At 39.8% G+C, this 24,502-nt stretch overlaps 2 protein-coding genes and 1 pseudogene across 3 annotated transcripts in view; 2 read left to right on the top strand and 1 right to left on the bottom strand.

Moving 5' to 3' along the window:
• The window catches only part of LOC144633480 (uncharacterized), a 44,545-nt pseudogene that overhangs the window by 8,266 nt on the left and 11,777 nt on the right, over positions 1-24,502 (top strand). The window contains exons 7-14 of the transcript XR_013567067.1: positions 62-298; positions 3,143-3,290; positions 4,093-4,160; positions 7,323-7,559; positions 11,164-11,311; positions 11,690-11,757; positions 13,058-13,294; positions 14,379-14,526. The product of XR_013567067.1 is annotated as an uncharacterized LOC144633480 (transcript). The remainder of the gene's footprint in view (positions 1-61; positions 299-3,142; positions 3,291-4,092; positions 4,161-7,322; positions 7,560-11,163; positions 11,312-11,689; positions 11,758-13,057; positions 13,295-14,378; positions 14,527-24,502) is intronic.
• On the top strand, positions 18,225-20,398 carry LOC144633665 (uncharacterized). The gene has a single exon (XM_078492510.1). The coding sequence runs from the start codon at positions 18,573-18,575 to the stop codon at positions 20,265-20,267; it is 1,695 nt and encodes a 564-aa protein (XP_078348636.1). The 5' UTR covers positions 18,225-18,572; the 3' UTR covers positions 20,268-20,398.
• Positions 20,263-24,295, bottom strand: LOC144633657 (uncharacterized). Its single transcript, XM_078492501.1, has 3 exons — positions 23,389-24,295; positions 22,502-23,072; positions 20,263-22,379 (listed from the first exon to the last, which is right to left on the bottom strand). Exons 1-3 carry the CDS (start codon positions 23,970-23,972, stop codon positions 20,724-20,726), a joined length of 2,811 nt encoding a protein of 936 aa, XP_078348627.1. The 5' UTR covers positions 23,973-24,295; the 3' UTR covers positions 20,263-20,723.

The following is a 24,502-nucleotide window of genomic DNA, read 5'->3' as shown; positions in this document are numbered from 1 at the left end:
TGACTGATTGACTGATTGATTGATTGATTGATTGATTGATTGATTGATTGATTGATTGTAGTGGGACGCTAGATTTGGTCCTACAAACGCCAGACTTAACAGACCCAGCGGTGGTGGTACAACCGGTGCCTGGTCTTCTAAAACAAATGATGTTAACCAGTGGATTCAAGTAACATTTTCTGAAGACACCAATGTGACTAAAGTTGGAATCCAGGGCAGATTTGACTACGACCAATGGGTTACCAAGTTCAAAGTGTCGTACAGTCTCGATGGTGAACATTTTACCACCCAAAGCAAGGTGAGTTCAATAAAATTAATCAAAAGGATACTGTTAATTCCTGCTGAGGCAGCTTAATACAAACCTGTACGTCTCAGGAGATCTCATTGAGCGTGTGTCAAAATTAAAGTATCTCAAAGTCGTCTTAGACGATGCCCTCTAGTGGAATGCCCATGTGAAATATGTTTTGGGCAAGGCTGGCAAGAAATTGGGTATGTTGAGTCGGATGATGTGCAACATCACCACAAACACTGCAAATATCATCTTCAAGTCAAAATAATATGTAATTTTTAAATCTTTCGATTTTATACACATGCAACATAATTTTTACTTAAAACTAGGGCTTCTATTGATAACAGTTTTTAATTGTAAAAGCTGATGGAGTCACCCTGATGAAATAAAGGCTTACTACTATAAATATAGATTACTTCATAGCGGAGCTCTACAGCGGCCCGCAGGGCCGCAGAGCAGAGCACCATACTCATAGCGGAGCTCCACAGCGGCCCGAAGGGCCGCAGAGCGGAGCCCCATACCCATAGAAAATTCACAGAAAAAGGAAAACCATGAATTTGAGTTTTCATGGTCATCATGGCTAGCGGCATGGCTCGCGGGCGCGTACGTACGGCGTACGGTGTTGCGCACTTCAGAAATAGATAAACACTCATCTATTTGTTACTGGGCATCCAAGTTATGGTCAATTGACAGCTGTCAATACAAGGTATCCGCTGACCAGTATCACGTGATCATATCGCGGGCTCAGGTGTATAACTCATCGAGGTAACGCGTTTTTATAAAGTTGACCGCTGACCGAAAAATGGTTTTTCTATTGGATTGCGGGCTCATTAACTATTTTTTATGCCTACGGTCAGTGAATTCAGATATTTAAATAAAGGGCAAAGTAAATTACCGGGGAGCTCCGCTTTTAGGCTTGGCTAAATCTATTTAATAAAAGAAGGAATACTATCGAAATGAGTTTTCATGGTCAACATGGATAGCGGCATGGTTCGCGGGCGCGTACGTACGGCGTACGGAGTTGCGCAACATGGCGGCCATGGCGGCCACAGCTCTCTGTAAAAACGTGGGAGGCGGCCGTATAAAGGTGGCCTTTAAAATTTAAAGAGGTTTGAAAAGAAAAACAAGAAGCAATGAAACAAAATGTGGCTGAAAATTACGTGTAGAAAGTAATCGACCGCCAAAAAAGTGGACATTGAGAGCCATAATCGATCGATGACTTTCGTGTCTATCTGTAAAGCCAGCATCGTACATGAATGAGCATTCGAAAGCTAAATCGGGTTGATAGAATAAACAAACCATTTTATTGCTACGGGGTAAAAAAAAAAAAAAAAGATAAAAAGAAAAAAAAACTTGACCCTCTGGGGTTTGAACTCACGACCTCCGGATCCGCAGATTAACACCTAACCGATTGAGCTAAACCGACAAACTCTGAAATACTCGTTGAATATATTCTATATCAATGTAATAGATATTGTGGAGTCTACTAAACTGCTGCGAAACTATAACAGGATCGCGAAACTATTTTCTTTTGCTAGAAAGCAGATAATTTACTGTACTCTAAAGTAATTTTTTATGCCATGAGTAATGATTTTGCCCCGCTTTAAGATTATTATTTTTGTCGTACTGCTGACATTCAGTATAACCGTGAGCTATTTAAATTTGTGTCGCACCTATAAACCGCCATAACATTAGTACTTTGGCCGCTTATTCACTAGAATGAAAACATTGTAAGCTCCAGTGAAAATTAAATAAATGGGGAGCTCCGCTTTTAGGCTTGCCTAAATCTATATATTAGAAAGTGCGCCGTACGGATTTATATTCACGAGTTGCAAAACTTTGGAAAACGAACGAGCGTAGCGAACGAGTGAGTTTTCCAAAGTTTTGCAGCGAGTAAATAAAAATCCGAACAAAGCACTTTCTATGCTGTAATTTGTTTATTATATATATAACGAGAATTCAACCATTGAACACTTTTGCGGGTTTTCCAGTTTATAACCTTTGACATACAATAGCTGCAGTTAACGGCGCGAGAAAACAAAGCTGCAAATGCACATAGCTTTACAAGCGAATTCGCTATTTCAATAACTGATATACATGTAAAAAAGCAAAATTACTGGCGACAAACTCTCCTAGACAAAAACTTTATTTAAATAAACACACTGTGTTACATTAACGTTAGAAACTTGGTATCGCATCGAGGAAACGCGAATAAGCGAATAAACTACTGGCGAATCAACTGGCGAATAAATTGTGACAACACAAGGAGTTGGTTAATTAAACAATAATTACGGCGCAAATCCAGATTAAAAATTCAATTTACTTAACCAAGATGATCCCAAAAGTGCCTGAATATTCTTAGAAAGTCCGCTGATGTGTTGTAAGTTCCGATGAAAGTCTTGTCTTCGCTTTCACTTACCGACACTTTGCCTTCGCCTGTCTTCACTTCGCCTTTGAAGAATGATTTTTATCACTGCTGTATTCTTTAGGTTTTGCTTAGCGTGTTTCTGTTGGCTTGCATTTCCATTAAGTTCTTAAAAGGCAAACTTTTGTAAAGAAAGAAAACGTGTAGCCATGTTTTCAAAACATAAACTTCCGTCGAGAACAAGCTTGCCGCTCACTTTCTCAACCTCGTTGGAAATCATTCGCGCTGTGATTGATTGAGTCGTACTACTCTAGATTCTGATTGGTTATATTTTTCACATGTGAAGAAAGCTATACGCGAAGCTGTTTGGACTTATCGCTTTTTCACATGTGAAATATAGCAAATATAGAATTCTATTTGCAAGGTTTATTGCTTAAAATTCTCGCTATATATATAATAAAGCTAATTATACGCTGATTTGTTTATAGATATAAAACGGAAACAGTAACCGGAACGGCATCATTATCAACGATTTGGAGGCACCAGTTGTGGCTCGTGTGGTTCGTATCAACCCAGTTGAATGGTATGGACACATATCTATGAGAATGGAGCTGTATGGTTGTAGTTTGCCATCAGGTAATTACGCCTGTTTTGTATTTTTGCTATGTTATTCGGGTCGAATACATTAAGCAAGTTATGTTAAATGAAATGTAAGTATTTTTAATATTGGGTATTTCAATATTGCGTTGACTATTTTTAATATTTATAATTTTGCCTGGTTATTTTTAATATTCGTTCAACGGGCTAGAATGGGAATCGTGTAACACTCAAAAGTGCAAGGGGGGAGGAGTGGATGCCTTCAGGGTTTTTCTTTTTCCTAATTTTGAAAAGGGATGTACTATAGATAGTGGAGCTTTTAGTAGTTCTTCATTCAGCTATGTGTCCATGAGTTTTGATGTTGCAACGTGAAATGTACAAGCAGGTTTGGCCAAACATAGTTATTTTTACATAATTCTTTGATGTTTCCAGTTTTTTATCACAAGATTGTACATTGATTTTATAATTGATTTTGTATAAATTTCCGTTATTTTCTGACTTTCAAAGAAAACAGTGAAAGCCAATGCAAGATGGCGGATCCAAAATTGCGGATCTAATGGCATCATATGACGTCAAAAGATTTCACAGCCAACAAAAATCATGTCATATCGTAGAGTAAGCCTAGGGCTTTCTACACACTTCGCTGCCCATTAATAGTGCGAAAACCATGGGTGGGTGGGGGGAGGGGAGGGTTCAATCCATCCCCTTTTGTACCACCTTGGGGTATGAATATGCATCTACGTCCGTTATACGTTAGTTAATATAACCCTGCTAAGGTTTTCTGTCTACAAATTGATTACCTACTTACCACATAAGTACGCTTGATAATGTTGTATTCTAGAATGCGCGGCGCCTCTGGGAATGGAAAACTGGTTTATCCCCGACTACGCCATTTCAGCTTCATCCCAGGTAAGAGATATATATATAACGGAACACTGTCACGAGCTTCGCGGGCAAAAATGTAAGGGCCTAAAGACGTATAGGAATCTACGAATAGTGGTCCAGTTTTGTTCAAAGTTACTATGCCAGTGTACTGAAGATATAAGAGTTAAAGACGTATAGGAATCTACGAATAGTGGTCCAGTTTTGTTCAAAGTTACTATGCCAGTGTACTGAAGATATAAGAGTTAAAGACGTATAGGAATCTACGAATAGTGGTCCAGTTTTGTTCAAAGTTATTATGCCAGTGTACTGAAGATATAAGAGTTAAAGACGTATAGGAATCTACGAATAGTGGTCCAGTTTTGTTCAAAGTTACTATGCCAGTGTACTGAAGATATAAGAGTTAAAGACGTATAGGAATCTACGAATAGTGGTCCAGTTTTGTTCAAAGTTACTATGCCAGTGTACTGAAGATATAAGAGTTAAAGACGTATAGGAATCTACGAATAGTGGTCCAGTTTTGTTCAAAGTTACTATGCCAGTGTACTGAAGATATAAGAGTTAAAGACGTATAGGAATCTACGAATAGTGGTCCAGTTTTGTTCAAAGTTACTATGCCAGTGTACTGAAGATATAAGAGTTAAAGACGTATAGGAATCTACGAATAGTGGTCCAGTTTTGTTCAAAGTTACTATGCCAGTGTACTGAAGATATAAGAGTGAATTCGTGTAACCCGTTTTTTATATGTTAATGAGTCGTATAATATTCTAATGTTTGTGTACAATAAAAAAAAATACACGAGTGGTCAGAAGACCTCAAAGAAATCACTTTAATAGTTATACAGTATAAGTATAAACAGGAAGTGTCTTTTTTTTCAGCACTTCAACCTAAATTGAAAAATTAGCGGTCTGGTTCAAAATACGCAGGATTTAGTCATTTCACGTTGTTGTTTTTCAGAAGATGGTAAATAAATTTGCCAAGGAGTAATAGAACACATGCACAGCTATTTTCCTGCTCATTAAACCTTTTGTTTGCTAAACAAAAGTTGTTTGTCATCGTGATTTGCTAAAGCTCCCCATTGGATTGCGCGCGCAGAATTGCGTTACAGTCAAGTTTAATTTGTTTTTCTTTACGCAATGTAGAATATAAATTCAATTCAAGGCATGATAATTTTTAAGCTCCGTTATCTGTTTTGGTTTTTACATATTGTTAAATCCTTGAATTTTAACCTGACTTCCGCATGCAAATACTTAAGATTTGTCTGCAATTTTCTGTTTTCTTGTACAGCTCATTAAAATATTACACGGCCCATTAGCATATAAAAAACGGGTTACACGAATTCACTAGAGTGAATTCGTGTAACCCGTTTTTTATACTTATACTGTATAACTATTAAAGTGATTTCTTTGAGGTCTTCTGACCACTCGTGTATTTTTTTTTATTGTACACAAACATTAGAATATTATACGACTCATTAACATATAAAAAACGGGTTACACGAATTCACTCTACTCTATAAACTAATGATATCTTTCTATATGATAAAATCAGAAACTTTTGATCCTCTACCTGAAAAGGTTCTGCCCTTGTGGCCTGGAAAACAACGGCTCTCATCTTCCTTCAACACAATTTGATTTATGTCTTTACCTTGATGTTCAAGATGCATTTCGTGTACGAGCAAAAGAACTTTGCCTATTTTGGCACTTTTGAACTAAAAAAAATAAATAATCTCCGTGACCGAGGCTTACTTGTTAGTGACAAAAAGACAACGATTTGGTGCTTTTTCGGGAGGGGGTGTCTTAACATCTGTTGAGTGGTTAAATCTATTCTAATGGACTAAAGTTAACTACCCACGAAACTAACAAAACGAACCATTTTCAACTCAAAACTTATCTAAACCAAGAGGACATTATCCTCTCTTGTCTAAACTTATAAGCACTAATTTTGGACAGTAAAAAGACTGCACAGAAGTAAAAGACACTTGTTGGAATATTACCACTTACTCCTAGGACAGTCCCTAAACTCTCTCTTCCCCACCTTGTATACGATTTTAAACCCTGGGAACCAGGTTGAACCCAGGCGGGTGATGGGAGAGTCCAGAAAAGTTTGCATGCACATGTTCAAAAGCGTGGCGTTGCTTACTTGGAATTAACGAACGCGATGGGGGGGGGGGGGGGGGGGGGAATTGCTTGCTCAATTGACGAATTCAACTACGCAAGCATTCGACCGAATTTCACTTGTTACTATTACTGAACTCCCTTTAATATTTTGCTTTTTAATCGGGCGGGGCCTGGGCCCGATTCATAATCTGCACGGAATTTTTTTTTTTTTTTTTTTTTTGTCGGTAAATCGATCCAGACCCACGCGGCCCAGCCGGCTCTTCTGTCACGGTCACGCAAGATTTAATATTTAATAGCGATCAGCCGATCACTCGCGTTTAACACGAACACTCTGCTCTCTGAAATGTATAATTTTGTTTCATACCATATTTTACAAGAAGAGAAGGCTGAATATAATCACATAGCGAAAACCAAGACCGCTTGGACATGTCCAAGCTATTTGAAACTACCACTACGTCAGACCCCTGTCACGCGATCTCTCGCTTGTAGCTATAAATAATCATTCACCTATTTTCTGTTTGAATACTCTGCGCTCTGTTTGTGTGAAATATTTATTGTTGTGTTACTCAAGCGTTTGGCTCGGAGCGAGTGCAAGTCGTACAATTTACCCGGAATGTGTTAAATATTGCAAAACGACGACTTATTTTCTGGATAGCCCAATTTTTGTTTTGAGTTTACGGTATTTTGAGAATCGAAACGTTATCGAAACGTAAGTTGCAAGCTCAGCAAGAATGTGCCAAAGCACGGGATACACGTCATCGCGCCAGGGGAATTACCAAAAGCTTGTCGGAAGACGCTAAACGGAGAAACACAATGGGATGGCCTTAGTCTACTCTTTATTTTGGCGTGATTTGGCTTTCTTTTAAATGAACTGGTTTGGGTTTATTTTATTGAACATTCGGAATAAAATAAATATTTGCATGCGTAAGCAGGCATTTTTCCGGCTAGGCATGTGGCTATGACGTGGTAAAGGAAATTCATGTCACGTTCACTCCGTGACTAACGCAAAGGTCAGGTGGTCAAAAATTACCCGCACGATTATAAACTGCTTGCAGTTCTTGTTTTTAAGCGGGATGCCAACCATGGACCCTCCAATGGAAGACTATACCGTATAGCTGGCGGTGGCAAGACAGGGGCCTGGTCTTCAAGGACAGACGACAAATCCCAATGGATTCAGGTGGATCTTCGTGGAATGTTCAATATGACCAAGATAGCTACACAGGGCAGGCAGGATTCCGCTGAGTGGGTGACACAATATAAGGTGTCCTATAGCAATGATGGAGTACATTTTAACTTTCAGAACAAGGTAGGCTTATGATGAAAATTGTTGAACGATGTTCCATCAAGTATAGTGACGAAGAAAAGAAAGAAACAGTGGGGCTCTGTTTTTGCAAACGCTTCTCGCGTGTGCACACACAAGTTAATGATTCTTAATTTTTTTTCGCATGGTTGCTATGACACAAGTATTTGAACTTTCGCAACCTAACAAGGGCGTTACTATTAAGCTATGTCAATTGATGGCCAGTATTGTAACGTCGAGAGGAGCAATATTTATTCCACAGATTTATTTTTTGACACTATAGTCAGGTCGGTTAGCGTAATAATCGTTACTTGCGTGATAAAAGCACCAATTTTTGCATGCGGACTCCTTTCTATACTTTATTTAAGTTTATCCGTGGCTCCATCTGAATTATTTTATTTTTTCTTGAAATTTAAACCAGAACGATTTTAGCTCATTTGCATATATTCATAAAAGTTGTTCCGCAATGCCCCTTCGTAAGTGATCGATTAGATTTTGTTATAAAAGCCCCAAGTTTTGCATGCAGCCATTTTTTGATACTTGCTTTAAGTTTATTCGTGGCTCCATCCGAATTTTTTTATTTTTCTTGACTTTAAACAAGAACGTTTTTATCTAATTTACATAAATTCATAAACGCTGTTCTTCAATGTTCCCTTTGGACAAGCATTTATCAGAGTACTTGATATTGATAACCCATAAGGTAAATTGAAGAAAAAACCACGCGATTTTAAGGTTCCCTAACCCTAGCGTTCCACGCAGTCGTTTTTAATGACAAAAGTAAAAAATGCGGTGGCTTAAGGCTTGAAAAAATTAACTGTAATATCCTAGACAGGAGTGGATCTAGTGGCGTTGGATTGGGTGGCTAGCCACCCCCTTGATCCAAAAATAAACATAAAAACATGAAAATATAAGGAGAGTGAAACTCGATAAGGTGTAGAAATCGTTGCAATGTTCGGTTAAAATAAAGTCTGGTGTAGGGATATTTTGCTGAGCCTTATTAAAGTGAGTTAAAACAAAGCATTTTCCGTCGGTGGCATCTTCTCCATGAACGTTCTTAAAAAAGTAAATCCTAGTTTAGTTAAGGGGCAAGGACGAACTCTCTCTGTCATAAACAATGATAACCAGCCGTTCAATTTTACGGAAGTGCTCACAGTCGGCATCAAGGGATTTAAACGGATGAGAGAGGCTGAAAAGGCAATTGTTTCTGTTTCTTCTTTAAATGCCTGCCAAGTCTGCCCTTTTCCCTAAAACTGCATGGATGTAGCATTACAACCAGACATAGCGTGGAACAATGGCAGAGAGCTTTCTAGGTACAGATAGGGGAATCGTAACTGGTGGTATACGTTTACCCGGTTGGTTCTCAGTTGGAAACTGGAGGAGACTGATGCCGGTACCAATAAAGAGCTTTTTGAAGGTTGTCTAAGGCCCAACAGTGAACAGACCTTTCGCAGGCAGGCAGGGCGTCAAAGTGCTGGCACATGGCTTCTGCTGTCCAAAATTGAAGCTGTGCGACCCTAACGTGCGATCAGGCGTTCTTTTTTTTTTGCGGCGGGAAGAGAAAGATCGATATCGCCGGTAAGTGTGACCCTGACATAGGAGTAGAAATTCCCAGCTGGTGTAAATGCTGAATGATCCGCTTGCTTCTCGATCTATGTATGTTCAAGTCAATGTAGACAGGCAGAGGCGGTTCACGATTTTGGTTATTTTTTATCTTGCTTTTTCAAACCGTCTCCATTGAAAATTAAGAATATTATGATTTTGAGGTAAGATGGTAACGACGCTTCTTGACTATTTTATGAAAACAATCGACCATCAAATTTATATGCCTCATGGCTGAAAATGTATTTTCTTATTATTGCAGCTGCCTTGGCCAAAATTTGTGCTTCTTTAAGCATGTTCCGCATCCCTCGGCGGCCACAAACTACAAGCGCATAAATACAGTAGAACCCCGGTAACTCGACCTCTAAAGGGAAACGAAAAACAGTTCCAGTTAGCAGTTCCGCTTAGCGCGGTTGCCAAGTTAATTATTAATAGTTTGCTGATTTTTTAGCGCTTCAGTATACAGTACAGTGCATATTAAACTTATCTCGTCAGAAACTCACGATCATAAATTCTTATGATAAGAATGGAAAAAGGCTGTCAAATTAACGTGATCTGTTCGTTGCTCTAATCAATGGGAATTCGTAGCGAGTTGCAAGAACCGAAATTCGAGTTATCGGGGTAAATTTGACCCAAATTTTGATCGAGGGAAACGAAATTTAGACTTAGCAGGGTTTTCGAGTTATCCGAGTTCGAGTTACCGGATTCTACTGTATAATTACCATAATAAACATTTTAGAATACTGCATCTAAAAATTACAATTTTAGCAAAAAACTTCAACAATGCCTTCAAGTTACATATATTTTTGCAACATTTAAGCATAAAACTGCAAATTACTTACGGAGTAGAGAAATTTTTTTGCTGTCCCACTTTAATTTAATCAATTCAAAATGGCGTGGTAGCGGTGCTTGAGAGATTGTGCGTGGTCAAAATGTTAAGCATATTTTGCAAATTGCAAGGAAAAATTCAGGTGGAGCCACGGATAAATTTATTTAATAGTCTTTAAAGAATCATTCTGCAAAGTTTGGTGCTTTTATCAACCGTGTCACGATTTCTCCAAAAATTTGCCCTAAGCGACCTGACTACTATGTTGGAGACATGCTTTGTACTTCTGGCATGAAAATGATGGTAGAGAAAGTTGTATAATATATATAGACTAGCTGCCTTGTACACAGGCGTTTATCACTTACTTGCGAAGAAAGATGGGCGCGCAAAAAGGGAAAGGGCCTGAAGAGGAGGATGAATAGACTAGCGTTTTGACAGTGTGCTACTTAAAAATAGTTTATTATAAAATGCTGAAGAAATAAAGCATGGCAGATTTGTGTTGAATGACTTCCAACCTACAAAGTGTAAATTTTGTTTGTATAGTTTAATAGGTGTACTAAGCTACCACTGGTGAAAATACCATGGTGTGAATAGTTTAGGAAATCCGGTTTTGATAGCATTGAGTGGCTTTGAATATTTCTTCTCCCCCCTGATTGGGATGTTAGTCCATCGCAGGGTACCCCCACCCCCACCCCCACAGCATTATGTTGCTGGTACCCATTTATACACCTGTCTTGTCCAAGAACACAACACTATTAGAAAAAAAATTAGAAAACTCAATCTATCGGACTACGTGGACAACAATAGTAACTGTTGCAAACTCTGTTGCGCTTAAGACATTGTAAATATTAGTTTTTTTTTTGTTTTTTTTTTTAGTTTTTAGTTAAGTATTTTAAATATTTTTAGCTTAGCATTATTAATAGTATTTTAGGTATTTTAATTGTGTCCCCAATTAGTCCATAAGGGCTAAACACACAGACACGGTAATAAAGTTTTTATCTTTATCTTTATCTTATGACCTCGGCCAGGGCTCGAACCTGAACCGTTCGATCCGTAGTCCGGCGAGCTAACCTTTTGGCCACCGCAGCTCCCCTTTGAAGCGCCTATATATATGTATAAAAAACAGATATGATTGGAATTACTTCAAACTCTCAAAGTTTAAATTTAGTTTGTGTCATTTTGTAGGTATACCAAGCTAACAGCGATCAAAATACCGTAGCAGTGAACACTTTGGAAGCGCCTACAACAGCGCGTTTTATCCGTATTCACCCCCAACAATGGCATGGCCACATCTCAATGAGAATGGAACTCTATGGTTGCAGTTGGAAAATAGGTAAATTATGGTTGAAAAAGTATATTTTTATTAGTACCTAGTGCGCTATTATAAACTGAATGATTTAATTTAATACCCGGACTGGCAAAATATGCAAAGTTCTCTCAATGAGAGTTATATGATGAATTTCAGCGTTGTAATTAAACCCGATAACAATTCTACAAAACGTTTTCTCGCCAAGATTATAAATATATCCCAACTCAGGAAAGTTAATTACCTCTAAATCGCTAGGTGGTGGAAATATCAATACTTAAAGCAGCTGTGATATCTAAGTTGAGTTCTTTGCTTATTTAATAGAACTAGCTTAGCTTTAATTTGCCGTGACTCTTTGACTCTTGCTGTTGATTTACAAGTTTGGTTTCACTTTCTTGTTATCAGAATGCGCGTCGCCAATGGGAATGGAAAATAAACTACTACCCAACTACGCAATCACTGCCTCGTCTGAGGTATGTATACTGGTACCATTACATAACTTGCAAATTGCTTAATCAAAGAGAATGGGTAAAAGCAGTTAGCTGACCTCGCACTCGCTCAGTTGTTTCCTGTAAAAATCCGTGCATTTCTCGGCTTGATAGGGATTTGGGAAAGGAGGGGGTCGGGTTAGTGGCCTGTGGTGGCTGAAAAAGATCGAGAATCCCTTAGCTTGCTATCGGTGACGGGGAGGGGGGAATAAACAAAAAATAGCTAACATTTCAGATCAAATGTCCGGGAAGTGTAGGGGATGGATTTAAATGCTGGTTAGAAAACTTAATATAAGAAATGAATATGGGTCTTGTATTATAAAACAGTAAAATTTGTAAATTAATGACCATCCAGGAGCAGTCCCAGACAGACTTTCCATCATGATCTTGGCTTGCTGAAAAATCATCTGGCTAAAATCCTAAACTGCCATTTACCGCAAATTGATTATAATTTTATTTTAATAATTCCACGAGTTATACAATACAATACAATACAATACAATAAAATTTACATATAGCGCTTACAAGTGCAAACGCAAAGATTGCGATTAAGATATATATTTCTCTTAACTTTAGCCCCTATTATGCTAAGCTCGGATTTTTTTCCGGGATTTAGAGCAATAGCCATTCAACCACTTGTGACGTCACTAAATTACACGTCAGCGATTCTTATGATATGCAACTTATAGAGGTTGGATAGATCTTTTCAGAGGACTGTCAATTTTGAATATTGACTGCATTCTGACAGAGCTAATCGAAAAAAAAAAAACGCGATCAGTTTTCGGTGTAAAATTGGTGGTAAAACAGGCCAATGTATACCCGTACGTGATCATGGTCTCCTTTCCAGGCTTTTCCGTTGGTAAAGATCAAAACTTTTCAGATCAGAAGAAAGGATGCACAGAGTAAAAGGTAGAAAGAATAAGAAAGCAGAGAAGAATGAAAAGGAACGGAGAAAGGACAAAATCTGATCGGATTCGCAAAAAATCCAAATATAGGCTTAACGCATGCATTAAAGTACATTTCTTGCAACGTTTAGAGAAATTTAGCACCGTAGCGACAAAAAAAATCAATTTAACGGTTATAAAAACGTGCCTTTTGAGTAATTTCTAAGCATATTAAGGGTTCAATATTGGAACCATATGACCTCCAGGGTCGTATAACTTGACTTTTTACTATCTCTGCTCGTTTTTCCAGCATTCTGAGTTCGCATTTATCAACCAGTGCGCTCTTGCGAAGTTATCTATGAGGATTCTTTGTTGTTGTTGTTGTTGTTGTTGTTTTTAAGTGGGATGGAAATCATGGTCCCACCAATGCAAGACTATACCATATGGCGGGCGGTGGCAAGACAGGTGCCTGGTCTGCAAAGACAAACGACAAATCACAATGGATTCAGGTAGATTTTGGAGATGTCAAAAGAGTGACGCAGATCGCTAGCCAGGGCCGTTCGGACTATGCACAGTGGGTGACGAAATACAGGGTTTCTTACAGCACATTTGGAAAAGAGTTCAAATTTCAAGATCATGTAAGTCCAGGCCTGATGTAAGCCATTATACAATGTCATCACGTCATGCCTATGCAGTCACCTCTCCCTTAACCCTATTCAGACCGGGTTTTTTTGGACCTTCTCTGACCGTGGGGGGGGGGGGGGGGCTATGTAACTTCCAGAATATTTAAGCACTCAGATGTATAGTATGTTGAAACATCTGTCTTTTGGTATATGTCACGTGGCATGATGACGTCACATCACGTGACAATTACATCATGATGTCGAAACAGCCGCCATCTTGGATCCGCCATATTGGATTTCAAAATTTTTCCAAAATGCCAGAAAACCACCCAAAATTACTGCAAAGTACACAAAATCAGTAAACACGTGCTTAAAAAACGTAAAAAGGTAAAAATAATTCCATTTAAGTTAATTTTCATTAACAGAAACACGAAAATTACAAATGTGGGAAAACATGCCTGTCAAAATGCCGTTGCCATGGTGATGGCAAGTTCCTGACACAACATCCAACCCTACCAAATTATTGCCAGATAAATTTTTAGAAAAACTCATAAAGTTTGGCACGGTTTGGTGGAATCTTGAAAAAGTTCAAAGTCAGCGCGGGCCTCAAAAGCCCCCTCCCCCCAAACGGGCGCCCATCCCTGTCGTTTTTCAGTCATTCTATTGTAACTAAACTCGCTATAAGACGGACAGTTGGTGCCAGTCCCGACGGTGTCCGTGTTAGAGAGAGTTGACTGTACAATCAAACGCATGTTTCATATGTGAATTTGGCACCGGTGTTGGCCTCGCTTGGAAAACTCACGCAAATCGCTTATGTCACGGCAACCGCTCTGTTTTAATGTTGACTTGCACATATGTGTAATCAAAACAAAAACTGAGCCCTTGTCAAAGGTGTGGCGTTTTAGGGAAAGAGGTCTGCGCAGTTAGTGGCTGTTCAAGTCTTGTATTTCAACAAATGCCATTTGAAATGATCACCATGTTTTCAATTTTGAAAAAAAATGTCTTAAAATAATATCATTAAGGAACACGTCAAAAAAGCTTCACATGTCATTTATGGACAAGCTAAATCAACTTATACGTATTTTTGTGATCATTTTAGGTTTACCTAGCCAATAGTGACCAACACAGCGTTGTGGTAAATACTCTAATTAAACCCGTCCAGGCTCGTTTTATCCGTCTCAACATAGAGGAATGGCACGCGCGCATTTCAATGCGGTTTGAACTGTATGGGTGCAATGTTGACGCAGGTGGGAAAAATTGCTGTTGTTGTTGTTATTGTTGGTCGTTGTTAACTTAATTTCAGACACTAATGTAATTATTGTTAAGCTTATAGAGCGGTTTTCAATTGAGTGTCGAAAGTTAATTGCGTTTGCTTTGGTTTTGCATTACTACGCTTAGTGATTGGCTTAAAAATCTCGCGCCACTTTCTTAGCCAATCAGGAGTAAAACCAAAACCAATCGTGACTTGCTCGCGCACGTTTTCCCGCGCTTTCTGCCGGCTACATGTATTTGCTTCGAGTTTTGATTGGCTCACTGGATTGTCTGTGCCCTTCGTGATTGGCCAGAGTAATTACTTTAATTTGGTTTTGGTTTTACGACACTCAATTGAAAACTGCTCTACGATTTAGAAGTGATCGGTTTATCTTGTGATCGCAATATCGATTTCCCAAAACAAAATGCATTTTACAAAACTCCAGGCTAAGACCAATAATTTGTGTGCTTTTCACAACGACCACATTAAGGAAGACTGCAGAAATGCTATTTGAAAAATTTTAATACAGTCTGGAAAAATAACATTTTCTTCAGACATTTTAAATTTGAAAGGAAAATCTACCCAAATTGCTGTGGCCGAACGGCAAGTTTTCAGCATCGTGCAGGATGCTAAATAAATTGTTTTTGTTTGTTTGTTTTTTTTGGCTGAAATGACATAAAAAGCAATAAAGCTGTTGACAGCCAAAGCAAAGCCCTGGGTGCACCCTCTCAAACAGCGCATAGGAGGAAGGAATCTATCAGTGGCTGTCGAGCCGGCACCTATTCCTTATATTTTGCTGTTATTGCTTCTTTAACTTTTAACCTTTTAATATAAATAGGAAGAGATTTGTTAACATACCTTGGCCCGTGTTTTGAAGTTAAATGAACTAATACTTGTATCCTTCCTTCCTTCTTTCCTTCCTTCCTTCCTTCCTTCCTTCCTTCCTCCACGTTTCCCAAAAATTTTCACTGCGTGTTTTACAGCCTTTGAGTGCGGTAGAGTTTACCAAATTTCGATGATTGCTTTCATTTTACCTAAACGCTCAACTAACTGTTTTGTGACTTGTAATTTATATCTTTGCCCGTTTTTAACTGATTTTAAGTTTTGTAGCATGTTCCGATCTTTTCTTTAGGAACGTTCCTCTAATATAATTTGTTCCTCATATTTGTGTTCCTGTTAACCTTAAGAGGACCAGCTTTTTATAAAGTTAGGAACAAAACGTTCACCCTAAGATAAAACAGGAACATTTCGTTCCGAGTTCCCAAACTGTTGATGGAACATATTGTTCCCAAATTGATAATTTAGGACTGCTTTGTTCCGAGTTCCTATCTGTAAATGGGACGCGTTGTTCCCAAATTGATAATTTAGGACCGTTTTGTTCCGAGTTCCTATCTGTAAATAGAGTTTTCCGATTTAACGGAAATGGAACGACTTTTTCCGCCTGTTATAGCTAATTAGATGCAAAGTGTCGTTTCTTTCAATTTGCACAATGAAATTTCAGTTGTTATTCATTGTCTACGAGTAGATTAAATTAGCAATCCTTGCAGTAAATACAATGTCTCGTGGTGGAATGCAAACTATACTCTTTTTAAACTGCTTAAAATTAAGATACAATGTTTACGTATCACAGTTTTCCCAGAAAAATATATTGAAAACAGCAGTATATTTTCTGAGACAACTGAAGTAAAATGTTTTTAGGTGGCAAAGTATCCATGGTGTAAAAAAAATAGTTACTGAAAGGAGGCGGCTTTTTTATCGCACACGTAAAAGCCTGCGAAACCTGTGAAACTCACAAGTAACGTAAAACAAACAACAACCAAGACAACAAAGAACCTGGAAACAATAAAAAGCAGGAAACAGTAGCCCCCAAAACAAAGAAACACTTTACAAGTTCTTACACCTGAGTAAACCCCATGTTAACGAACATGAAAGTTTTCGCAGCATAACTTTTTCACAACTTATTTTCCATCCAAACAGTAGCCATTTGTGGAACTTCACACTTCTCTACGGTTTTGCAACTTGCTTATTGCCACCAAATAAATAGAAAGATGGGAGTTGAAAAATGAGGCGGTATCTTTTTGTTCCATTGTTTTCTTTTCATTTGCACATAAAAATTCCACGGGTAAACATCACATATCACCTTTTTTGTCACACCTTAGGAACGTACAACAGGCGAACATCACACTAGCCTGTGTATAGCCGTCCCGCTCCGCTCAAAAAAATCGCATTCTTTTGAGCGGAGCGGGACGGCTGTACACAGCCTAACATCACACGTATCTTGTTTCTATCTTGCCTTTTGTTTCAGAACTAATTCTTCTTTCTTTCGAAACTGCGGCCATGCCATGTGGACTGACTGCCTTCAGATATGTCATTTGACGAGAGGAATACTTTTTTTTGAGAGCTGCACTGCATGGTGATATAACACTGCCCTCGAGCAGTGGACAACACGTGCAGAAGAAAAAAGTTACCAAAGCGTAAAATGTCAAATCATCGATACACACCTATTGAAGATATGATGATTATGCAGGCTGTTGAGAAACGTGGCCGTGAGTGGCGTAGCGTGCCCAGGTTAATTGCTGGAAATGTTTTTGTGCATTTTATTCGAAATAAAAAAATTCAGTATTATTTTTTTAAATTCTTACATATTTTATTGGCAATGCGCCACATTTTACTGTATTGGTAGTAGCTCTCTATAATGAAACGTGGATCGTGCAAAATTTAAGATTTCCTGATTTCGAGTTTTCTGTTTTCCGTTATTACGGTTATATCGATTTTAGTGAGTAAGAAATACACATCATCAAACTTCAATCCTAGAGCAATAACTAGTGTAACTTTTATGTCAATCCGATGAGGGGAAATTTTCGGTTTGGTTCCGAAAAAACTGTTTAACCCAATCCCAAACTTGACGGCAACATCGTTTTCTTCTAGGATAGCTTTTGACATCTTAGACTACCGTAGAATCCCACTTTCCTGAGGGATAGTGAAACAGAGAAAACAAGCAAGCAGATTAATGTACTTTTAAAGGGCTAACTAAGTGAATTTAATAAGATTTTCAATAGGCGGAAAAATGTGTTCCATTTAAGTGAATTTTCCGCTAAATCGGAAAACTCCTTCCTTCTTTCCTTAACGTTTCCCAAAAATTTTCACTGCGTGTTTTACAGCCTTTGAGTGCGGTAGAGTTTACCAAATTTCGATGATTGCTTTCATTTTACCTAAACGCTCAACTAACTGTTTTGTGACTTGTAATTTATATCTTTGCCCGTTTTTAACTGATTTTAAGTTTTGTAGCATGTTCCGATCTTTTCTTTAGGAACGTTCCTCTAATATAATTTGTTCCTCATATTTGTGTTCCTGTTAACCTTAAGAGGACCAGCTTTTTATAAAGTTAGGAACAAAACGTTCACCCTAAGATAAAACAGGAACATTTCGTTCCGAGTTCCCAAACTGTTGATGGAACATATTGTTCCCAAATTGATAATTTAGGACTGCTTTGTTCCGAGTTCCTATCTGTAAATGGGACGCGTTGTTCCCAAATTGATAATTTAGGACCGTTTTGTTCCGAGTTCCTATCTGTAAATGGGACGCGTTGTTCCCAAATTGATAATTTAGGACCGTTTTGTTCCGAGTTCTTAACTGTGAATGGAACGATTTGTTCCCAAATTGATAATTTAGGACCGTTTTGTTCCGAGTTCCTGTTTGTAAATGGAACGTATTGTTCCTAAACTGCTCATTTAGGAACAAATTCAGGACTCTTTGGTTCCGAATTCCTTGCGCTTACTTGACCATTTTGTTCCTAAATTATATTGTCCATTGAAATGAAGAAAAACAATGGGGCGCGCATAGACCTGCTTGGGCAAGCTGAGCACAATCTTGGGTGTCATGAATTTTGCACAATAGTAATGAGGGCAGGCAAGAAGAGGCACGCCTTGCCAAGTTTAAACACGAATGAAGTTCCTTAAGGTGTAATCGGTGCGTCGTATTTTTTTGGAAAAGAAATTCAGTTCTAGGAGATTGTGTTGACCATTTTACCTTGATGATAAAATGAGCAAGAAGTGTAAAATCAATTGGTCAAATATCGATGGAGCATCGCCCAAACCAAAACGGCTTCACCTGGAAAAGAATGAAACCGACCGATTGTATCATTGCCCAATACAAGTGTGTGACCATGATGGCTTTCAAAGCCAGAGAGGGTGCAGAAAACATGTGAATACCAAGCACAGTTGGTTCTTTTACTTTGACGAGAAACCTGATCTGGGAATACTCGCTGCATACGAAAGAGAAGGCGCCAGTGATGTTAAATCGAGTGAAATCACAGTACAAACTGCCAGAGTTTTGCCTTCATTTTCAGTTTCCAGCAAAATTGGCGAATCGTTTGTGAAGTGGTTGACGGGAAGTGGTGGGGGTTGCAAGAAAGATCGTGTAGCCCAGCAGATAGTCAAGAGGTGTTTCAAATTTCTCAAATTTTGCTGCGAAGATGAAGAGGAATTGAGTTTTGAAGTGCTGGATTTTAGCCTGTGTTCGCATAGTTTGTTGTTCAAGTTTATCGACTACTTGCAAGATGAATGCAAACTCGGACACGGTGGCCGATTGGGCTACATTGATGCGATTTCCGAATTAATCGACTTCAGAAAGATAAATGGCGCATCAGACACAGTTCTTCGAAATTTGTCCTCAACGGAGCTGTACCTCAAACGAGCGCGCAAAACCGTGGCAAAGATGATGAGATTGCAGTGGACACAAGATCTAGACATTGAGACTTTGGATGCTAGAGGGCACTGGGCAACCATGGAAGAACTGTTAGAAGTGGTGACATTTCATTTGCCTCGTTACGAAAACACGGTAAAGACTTGCAAAACTATTCCGGGTCAAGTGAATCCTTTGGACCTAACATTTGCCACGAAATTTGTCGCCGTGTATTTATTCATAAAGGTGAAGGGATCTCGCCCTATGACTTATCAGTACTTGACGGTGGACATGGTTAAAACAGCTAAGGCGAACGGAGGATTCATTGACCAGAAAAAGTTCAAAACGGCCAGCAAGTATGGATTTGACTCATTAATTTTGACTGATGCAAGCATGCGGGTGCTGGAAAGCTACATCAATTTCGTAAGGCCATTACTCAAACCCCAGTGCGACTTCGTACTTGTCACTAGAAACGGAGGCCAGCATAGCAAATTGGGCGACGTCATGAGTAAATTGGTGTTCGATGCAATCGGGAAGTATATTCATCCAACGCGCTATCGTCAAATTGTCGAAACGCAAAGCCTCAATCTACTCACAAGCACGGAGCAACAAATTTTGTCAGAAGACCAAAAACACAGTTCTGCCGTTGCAAAAGTTCACTATCAAAAGCAGAGATCGCGCGAAGTTGCTGTGAAAGCTCACGAGTGTCTGCAAAAGCTACAAGGAACGAAAGGCTCAGATTTGGATAAGGAAGTGCACACGAGGTTTAGCGCTACAACTTCAACAATTTCAGAATCTGTCGGAACAACAGAATCAATGAGCGCCTCTCCTGAAAGGGACTCCCCTCCCAAAAAACAATTGCAAATTCAACGAAATCATCGCCGGGTGTTGAAATTCACGGAAGAAGAGGACAATTTTCTCAAGAAAGGTTTAAAAAGATACGGGTTTGGACAGTGGACGGCAATTTTGAGAGATCCCGATTTCAAATTTCAAGACGGAAGAACGGCGGACTCTCTAAAGAAAAGGGCCGGAATGAAAATGTCGCTGGTTTGAAAAAGATACTGGAAAAGTGTGGACACTGACTTTCAATGCAAAGAATGGGTGTAAGCAGAGTTTGTTGTACACAAAAGAGACAAAACTAAATTGCTTTATTGTAAATTCATCTTCCTGTCTCGAGATGACAGCATAACTCGACCAAAAAAGTTATTATTTAATTATGGAATTAGGTAATACACTCTTTGAATATCACTCTTTCTATTCGATTGCCTGAGTTTACAGTGCTTGCAAAAATTACAAACTTTTGTTTATAATCAATTGATATCGGGTGCAGGATTCACATTATTACTGCACGTGTGAATGAACACCAACGCTAATTTCTCTTGCTTTCTTTTTGAATGTAGAATTCTTTAGGAACATTAATACTCACACTATTACATTTGCAAATTTAAACACAGCAATAGAAAAAAAACACTAGCCGCAGATCAGTGTCCGAACAAGAAAACGTTCAATCTACGCTTGCGACTGGAAAATAGCAGTTATTTTCTTTTGCTTCTTTGATTTTGCCTGACTCTGGGCACGCGGTCTCTTTGATGACTTTGCTGGTTTGCACGCCATCACTGGAGACAATGGACAGGGACTTTCAAAGTCGCTGCGCGGGATGTAGGTGGGGGTCTTTGGCGGAATCAGCCAACCGTCTTCTTGGTCGTCTTCGTCTGAGCTCCTGCTTCTGGCAGGCAGATTTGCTGGACGCTGGCTGGGTGGGAAGACTCTAACTGGCAGCGGAGAGAACAGGTCTCTTATCAAATTCACGCAAGAACGGTCTACCAGCTCGTTGCTAAGGCAGAGCCTCTTGCGTTCTGCCAGGGCAGCCGGTAGTTTCAGCGTTCCGTGACGCTCGTGATAACAGCGCAGTTTTTCGCAATTGATTTCCAGGAGACTTTGCATCACTCTTCGTTCTTCTTCGTCTCTTGGATCTTCCATTCTTTCGCTTTGCTCAGCCATTTCCTTCTCCATAGTTAAAAGCCACGGCTTCCCAAATGCTGTACTGATCTTTTCCTGTTCCTGATCTTCTTGGAAGGCAGCGAGGTCCCTTCGAATCGGTGTGGGCAACGGCTCGTTATGGTCGTGCGGGAGCAACGACACGTGCTCCACGGACACTCCCCTCGTTTGTAAGAAGTGTTGCCTCTTCTTATAGCACGTTTCTTCAACCCTTTTCTGCCTTTCCTTTTCAGAGAGATGGCTTTCTAACATGTGGCTCAGTTGACGGTGACGTAGAGAGCCAGGTGAGCATTGTGCCAGCCTAGCTTTCAAGGTCGTCAGGGTCTCGTCTTCATCGGAATTGCCGACATCTTCAATGGCGTCCCCTTCAAAGCTTTCTTCTCGGGATTGCGGTTCTGCCAGAAGGCCGCCACTCTGTTCTCGACTACATTCGCCCTGAGCGGTTTCGTCGACTTCTTCGTCTATTAAAGAAACGCTCAAAATGTTGCGCAACTCCTCCTCAGGCATACCACTTTCGTGCACAGTGGGCATTGTACTGGCCTGACTGCTCGGGCTGTCTCCTACGATATTGTGCGCCCACACAATGCAATCCATAGCATGTTTCCTCAGCCACTTGTTTGCTTCTGGTTCGACACGAGGAAGACTCTTGAAGTGGAACTTGCGCAGGCGTTTGTCCATAGCTTCATTGTGAGCTGCACCAAAATCCATTTCCACCTGGCAAGTTATGTACATGGTCGCAGTGCAATGGAAACCTTGAGCCTTTTTCCACTTCGCGTCGTGCGACGTGAAGCCCCCTTGACATATGATTTTCCAGTCATCTATGTCGAGCAGTGTGGCAAATGCCTCGTCGAGGAAGATAACCTCTGTCAGGTTGTCGATCATGGCCTTGTTGAAACTCTTTTGCTTCGTGACGCGAGCAATTCGGCTTAGGGGAATGATCTGAAAAACAGGTGAAAAGAGGCTGGTCTTTCCGCTGTCAGCTGAGCCAATGGCACACAGCACAGGCTGTTTGTGTTCTTTGGGACGGAACAACGCCAGGAAATCTGCACAGAACTGCCGAATTTCATCTTCTGTTAGGCTGTTCCTTAGGATTGCCTCAAAATATCTTGGCTCCGGGTCCTTGAGTCGGTCGTAGTCCACAAACGCGCGTGGAGTTGTGAGACCCTTCTGTTGAAACGAGCCAAAACAAAAGCACATCAGACAGTGCTACAGATCGTAAAGATTTGGTTTGAAAATTTGATTGTATCTTCTTAATTAAATGTTAAAACAGTCCAGTGTATTCTTCTCACCTGAGATTCTGAGATAATCCCTTGGACAAACGACCCAGAGGAAAAGCTCCAAAACCACCCGTCTTGTACTTCGATCAGGTCTCTGTCAATCTTAATTTGGCGTATGAAAGAGCTTTCTGGCTCGCTTAGTATGGGCAGAACACGTTGAATATGCTGGACCAGACGGTCTTTGAACGCTTCGTTTCCCATTAGGCTGTGGAGGAACGTTTTCATGGTACACAGATACTGGAACGTGAACTGCGATTTGGCCGCCAGTTTGTACACCTCGCCGCGATAAACAGCATACTGCAGCTTTTTCATCACAATTTGTATATCGTTGCACAGGACTGTTACTGGACAGGATAGTGGTTTGTGCGGCGGATCTGGTAGTGCTGTCTGCGATGTACTTTGCAGGTTGTTATCAAATCCAAAGGTGTCTAACACGAGACCAGCTCGGCGTAATTCCGAAACGGATGCTGCCATCATCGTTTGAAAACTCTCAAGAACGACACGAAGGCGAACGACATTTTCCGTCGGCGCTGACTCTTGGGATTCTTCGTGGAAGTCACCAAGAAGCTCCCCTTGTAGAGCCCTGTTAATCAAAACAAAAGGTTTTGCTTACGTAAGGCAATGCAATATCTCCCTGGTATTACTTTGTGAAAGTAAACTGCTGAAATCAAACTCGCGATGTTTTGAAAATGAGAAGATAAAAATTGATCAATTATCGATAATCGAATAACAGTTTCTTTGCACCGGGCAATGAAGCATGATTACTTTGATTTTTCAATGATGAATAGCATTTTTTACCTTTCGGACTGTTTATGTTTGTTTATTATATATTTACTTTCATTAATGTGCAATTTAGCAGAAATTCAAAGAATAGAAATCGGTCAAAGTTATCTACTCACCCGAGGCAATGCTGGTACGATGACTCCACTAGTTGCATTAAGCAGAGGTTTTTGTGGTCCTTAAACACTTGACACAGCTGATTCAGGTCATGACAGCAGTTTTTCTTTCGTGACGCCCTTGATGCATAATATTCCAAACCGCAACTTGCGACAGCTCTTTGGATTGTAAGTGCATTAATGACCGAGCCATTGTTTGTTTGGCAAGCCACCCAGTAAGATATGGCTGGGAATGTTTGCTTTCCCGGTGATGAAAGCTGGGACGCATTGACGGGCGATTCGTCATTCGATTCGTCACTCTCTCTGGTCTCCTGCAATTGTGGCCTTTTTCGCTTCTTGCTGTCCAATGTTGACGTACTTATCGCCGAAAAAAAGAAGCAAATTTCCGCCAATTTTGACAAGGCTAAATCGCATTCGTCGCGTTTCTCGCATATCCAGTTCCATGCTCTTTCTATTTCGGCGTCGCTAACCCGCCACACGCACTTAAAAGCAACAACCGAACACAGCTTTTCGACCCTCGCAACTATCTCGCACTCCGCCTTATCTCGTATTGCCTTACTGTTTAACTGAGAGCAAGGCTTGCTCATCTTGCCACATGAACATGAGCATGAACTGAGCCGTTTGAAGTTCTGTCTACCATTAAATACTGTTCCGTCACAAGCATGAACCAATTGTCATTCTCAAACCAGCCGGAGGGAATAGCAGAGCGAATCACAGGTGAAAGATTGAGAACTCCATTTGATCACCGCCAATAGCTTTGCAATATTCTTTTTCTCTAAATTCTTTCGTTGAGCTCAAAAACAAATAATGGCTTTCACCTAAACACACCACAATACAAATCTCCAAAACAAGTTAATGCTTTAATACATTTGATGAAGAAAAGATTACATAAGCGTTATGTAACCTATCAATAACTTTGATATCTCTGACAAATTAGTTCCTCTTGAAAATAATAACGGAAAAAAGGTGCTAACTTAAACAAATGTATTCATGCGTATGTGATGCGATGAATAATAATAAGTTGATGAAGTGAATGTTACTCTGTTGTTGGCGTGTATACTGGGTATGGCGTATACTACGGATATGGCCAGAGTTGATTAACAAATTCACTCAAACC

Source organism: Oculina patagonica, chromosome 12 (assembly GCF_052425735.1).
Source record: "Oculina patagonica isolate OP01 chromosome 12, crgOcupat, whole genome shotgun sequence".
Taxonomy (NCBI): domain Eukaryota; kingdom Metazoa; phylum Cnidaria; class Anthozoa; order Scleractinia; family Oculinidae; genus Oculina; species Oculina patagonica.
This window is presented reverse-complemented; position numbering and strand designations above follow the sequence as displayed.

Coding starts and splice junctions, on each gene's coding strand:
- LOC144633665 (XM_078492510.1), top strand. CDS start 18,573: ATGAGCAAGAAGTGTAAAATCAATTGGTCAAATATCGATGGAGCATCG.
- LOC144633657 (XM_078492501.1), bottom strand. CDS start 23,972: ATGAGCAAGCCTTGCTCTCAGTTAAACAGTAAGGCAATACGAGATAAG. Junction 23,073..23,388: donor TCGTACCAGCATTGCCTCGG/GTGAGTAGATAA, acceptor TTTGATTAACAG/GGCTCTACAAGGGGAGCTTC. Junction 22,380..22,501: donor GGATTATCTCAGAATCTCAG/GTGAGAAGAATA, acceptor TCGTTTCAACAG/AAGGGTCTCACAACTCCACG.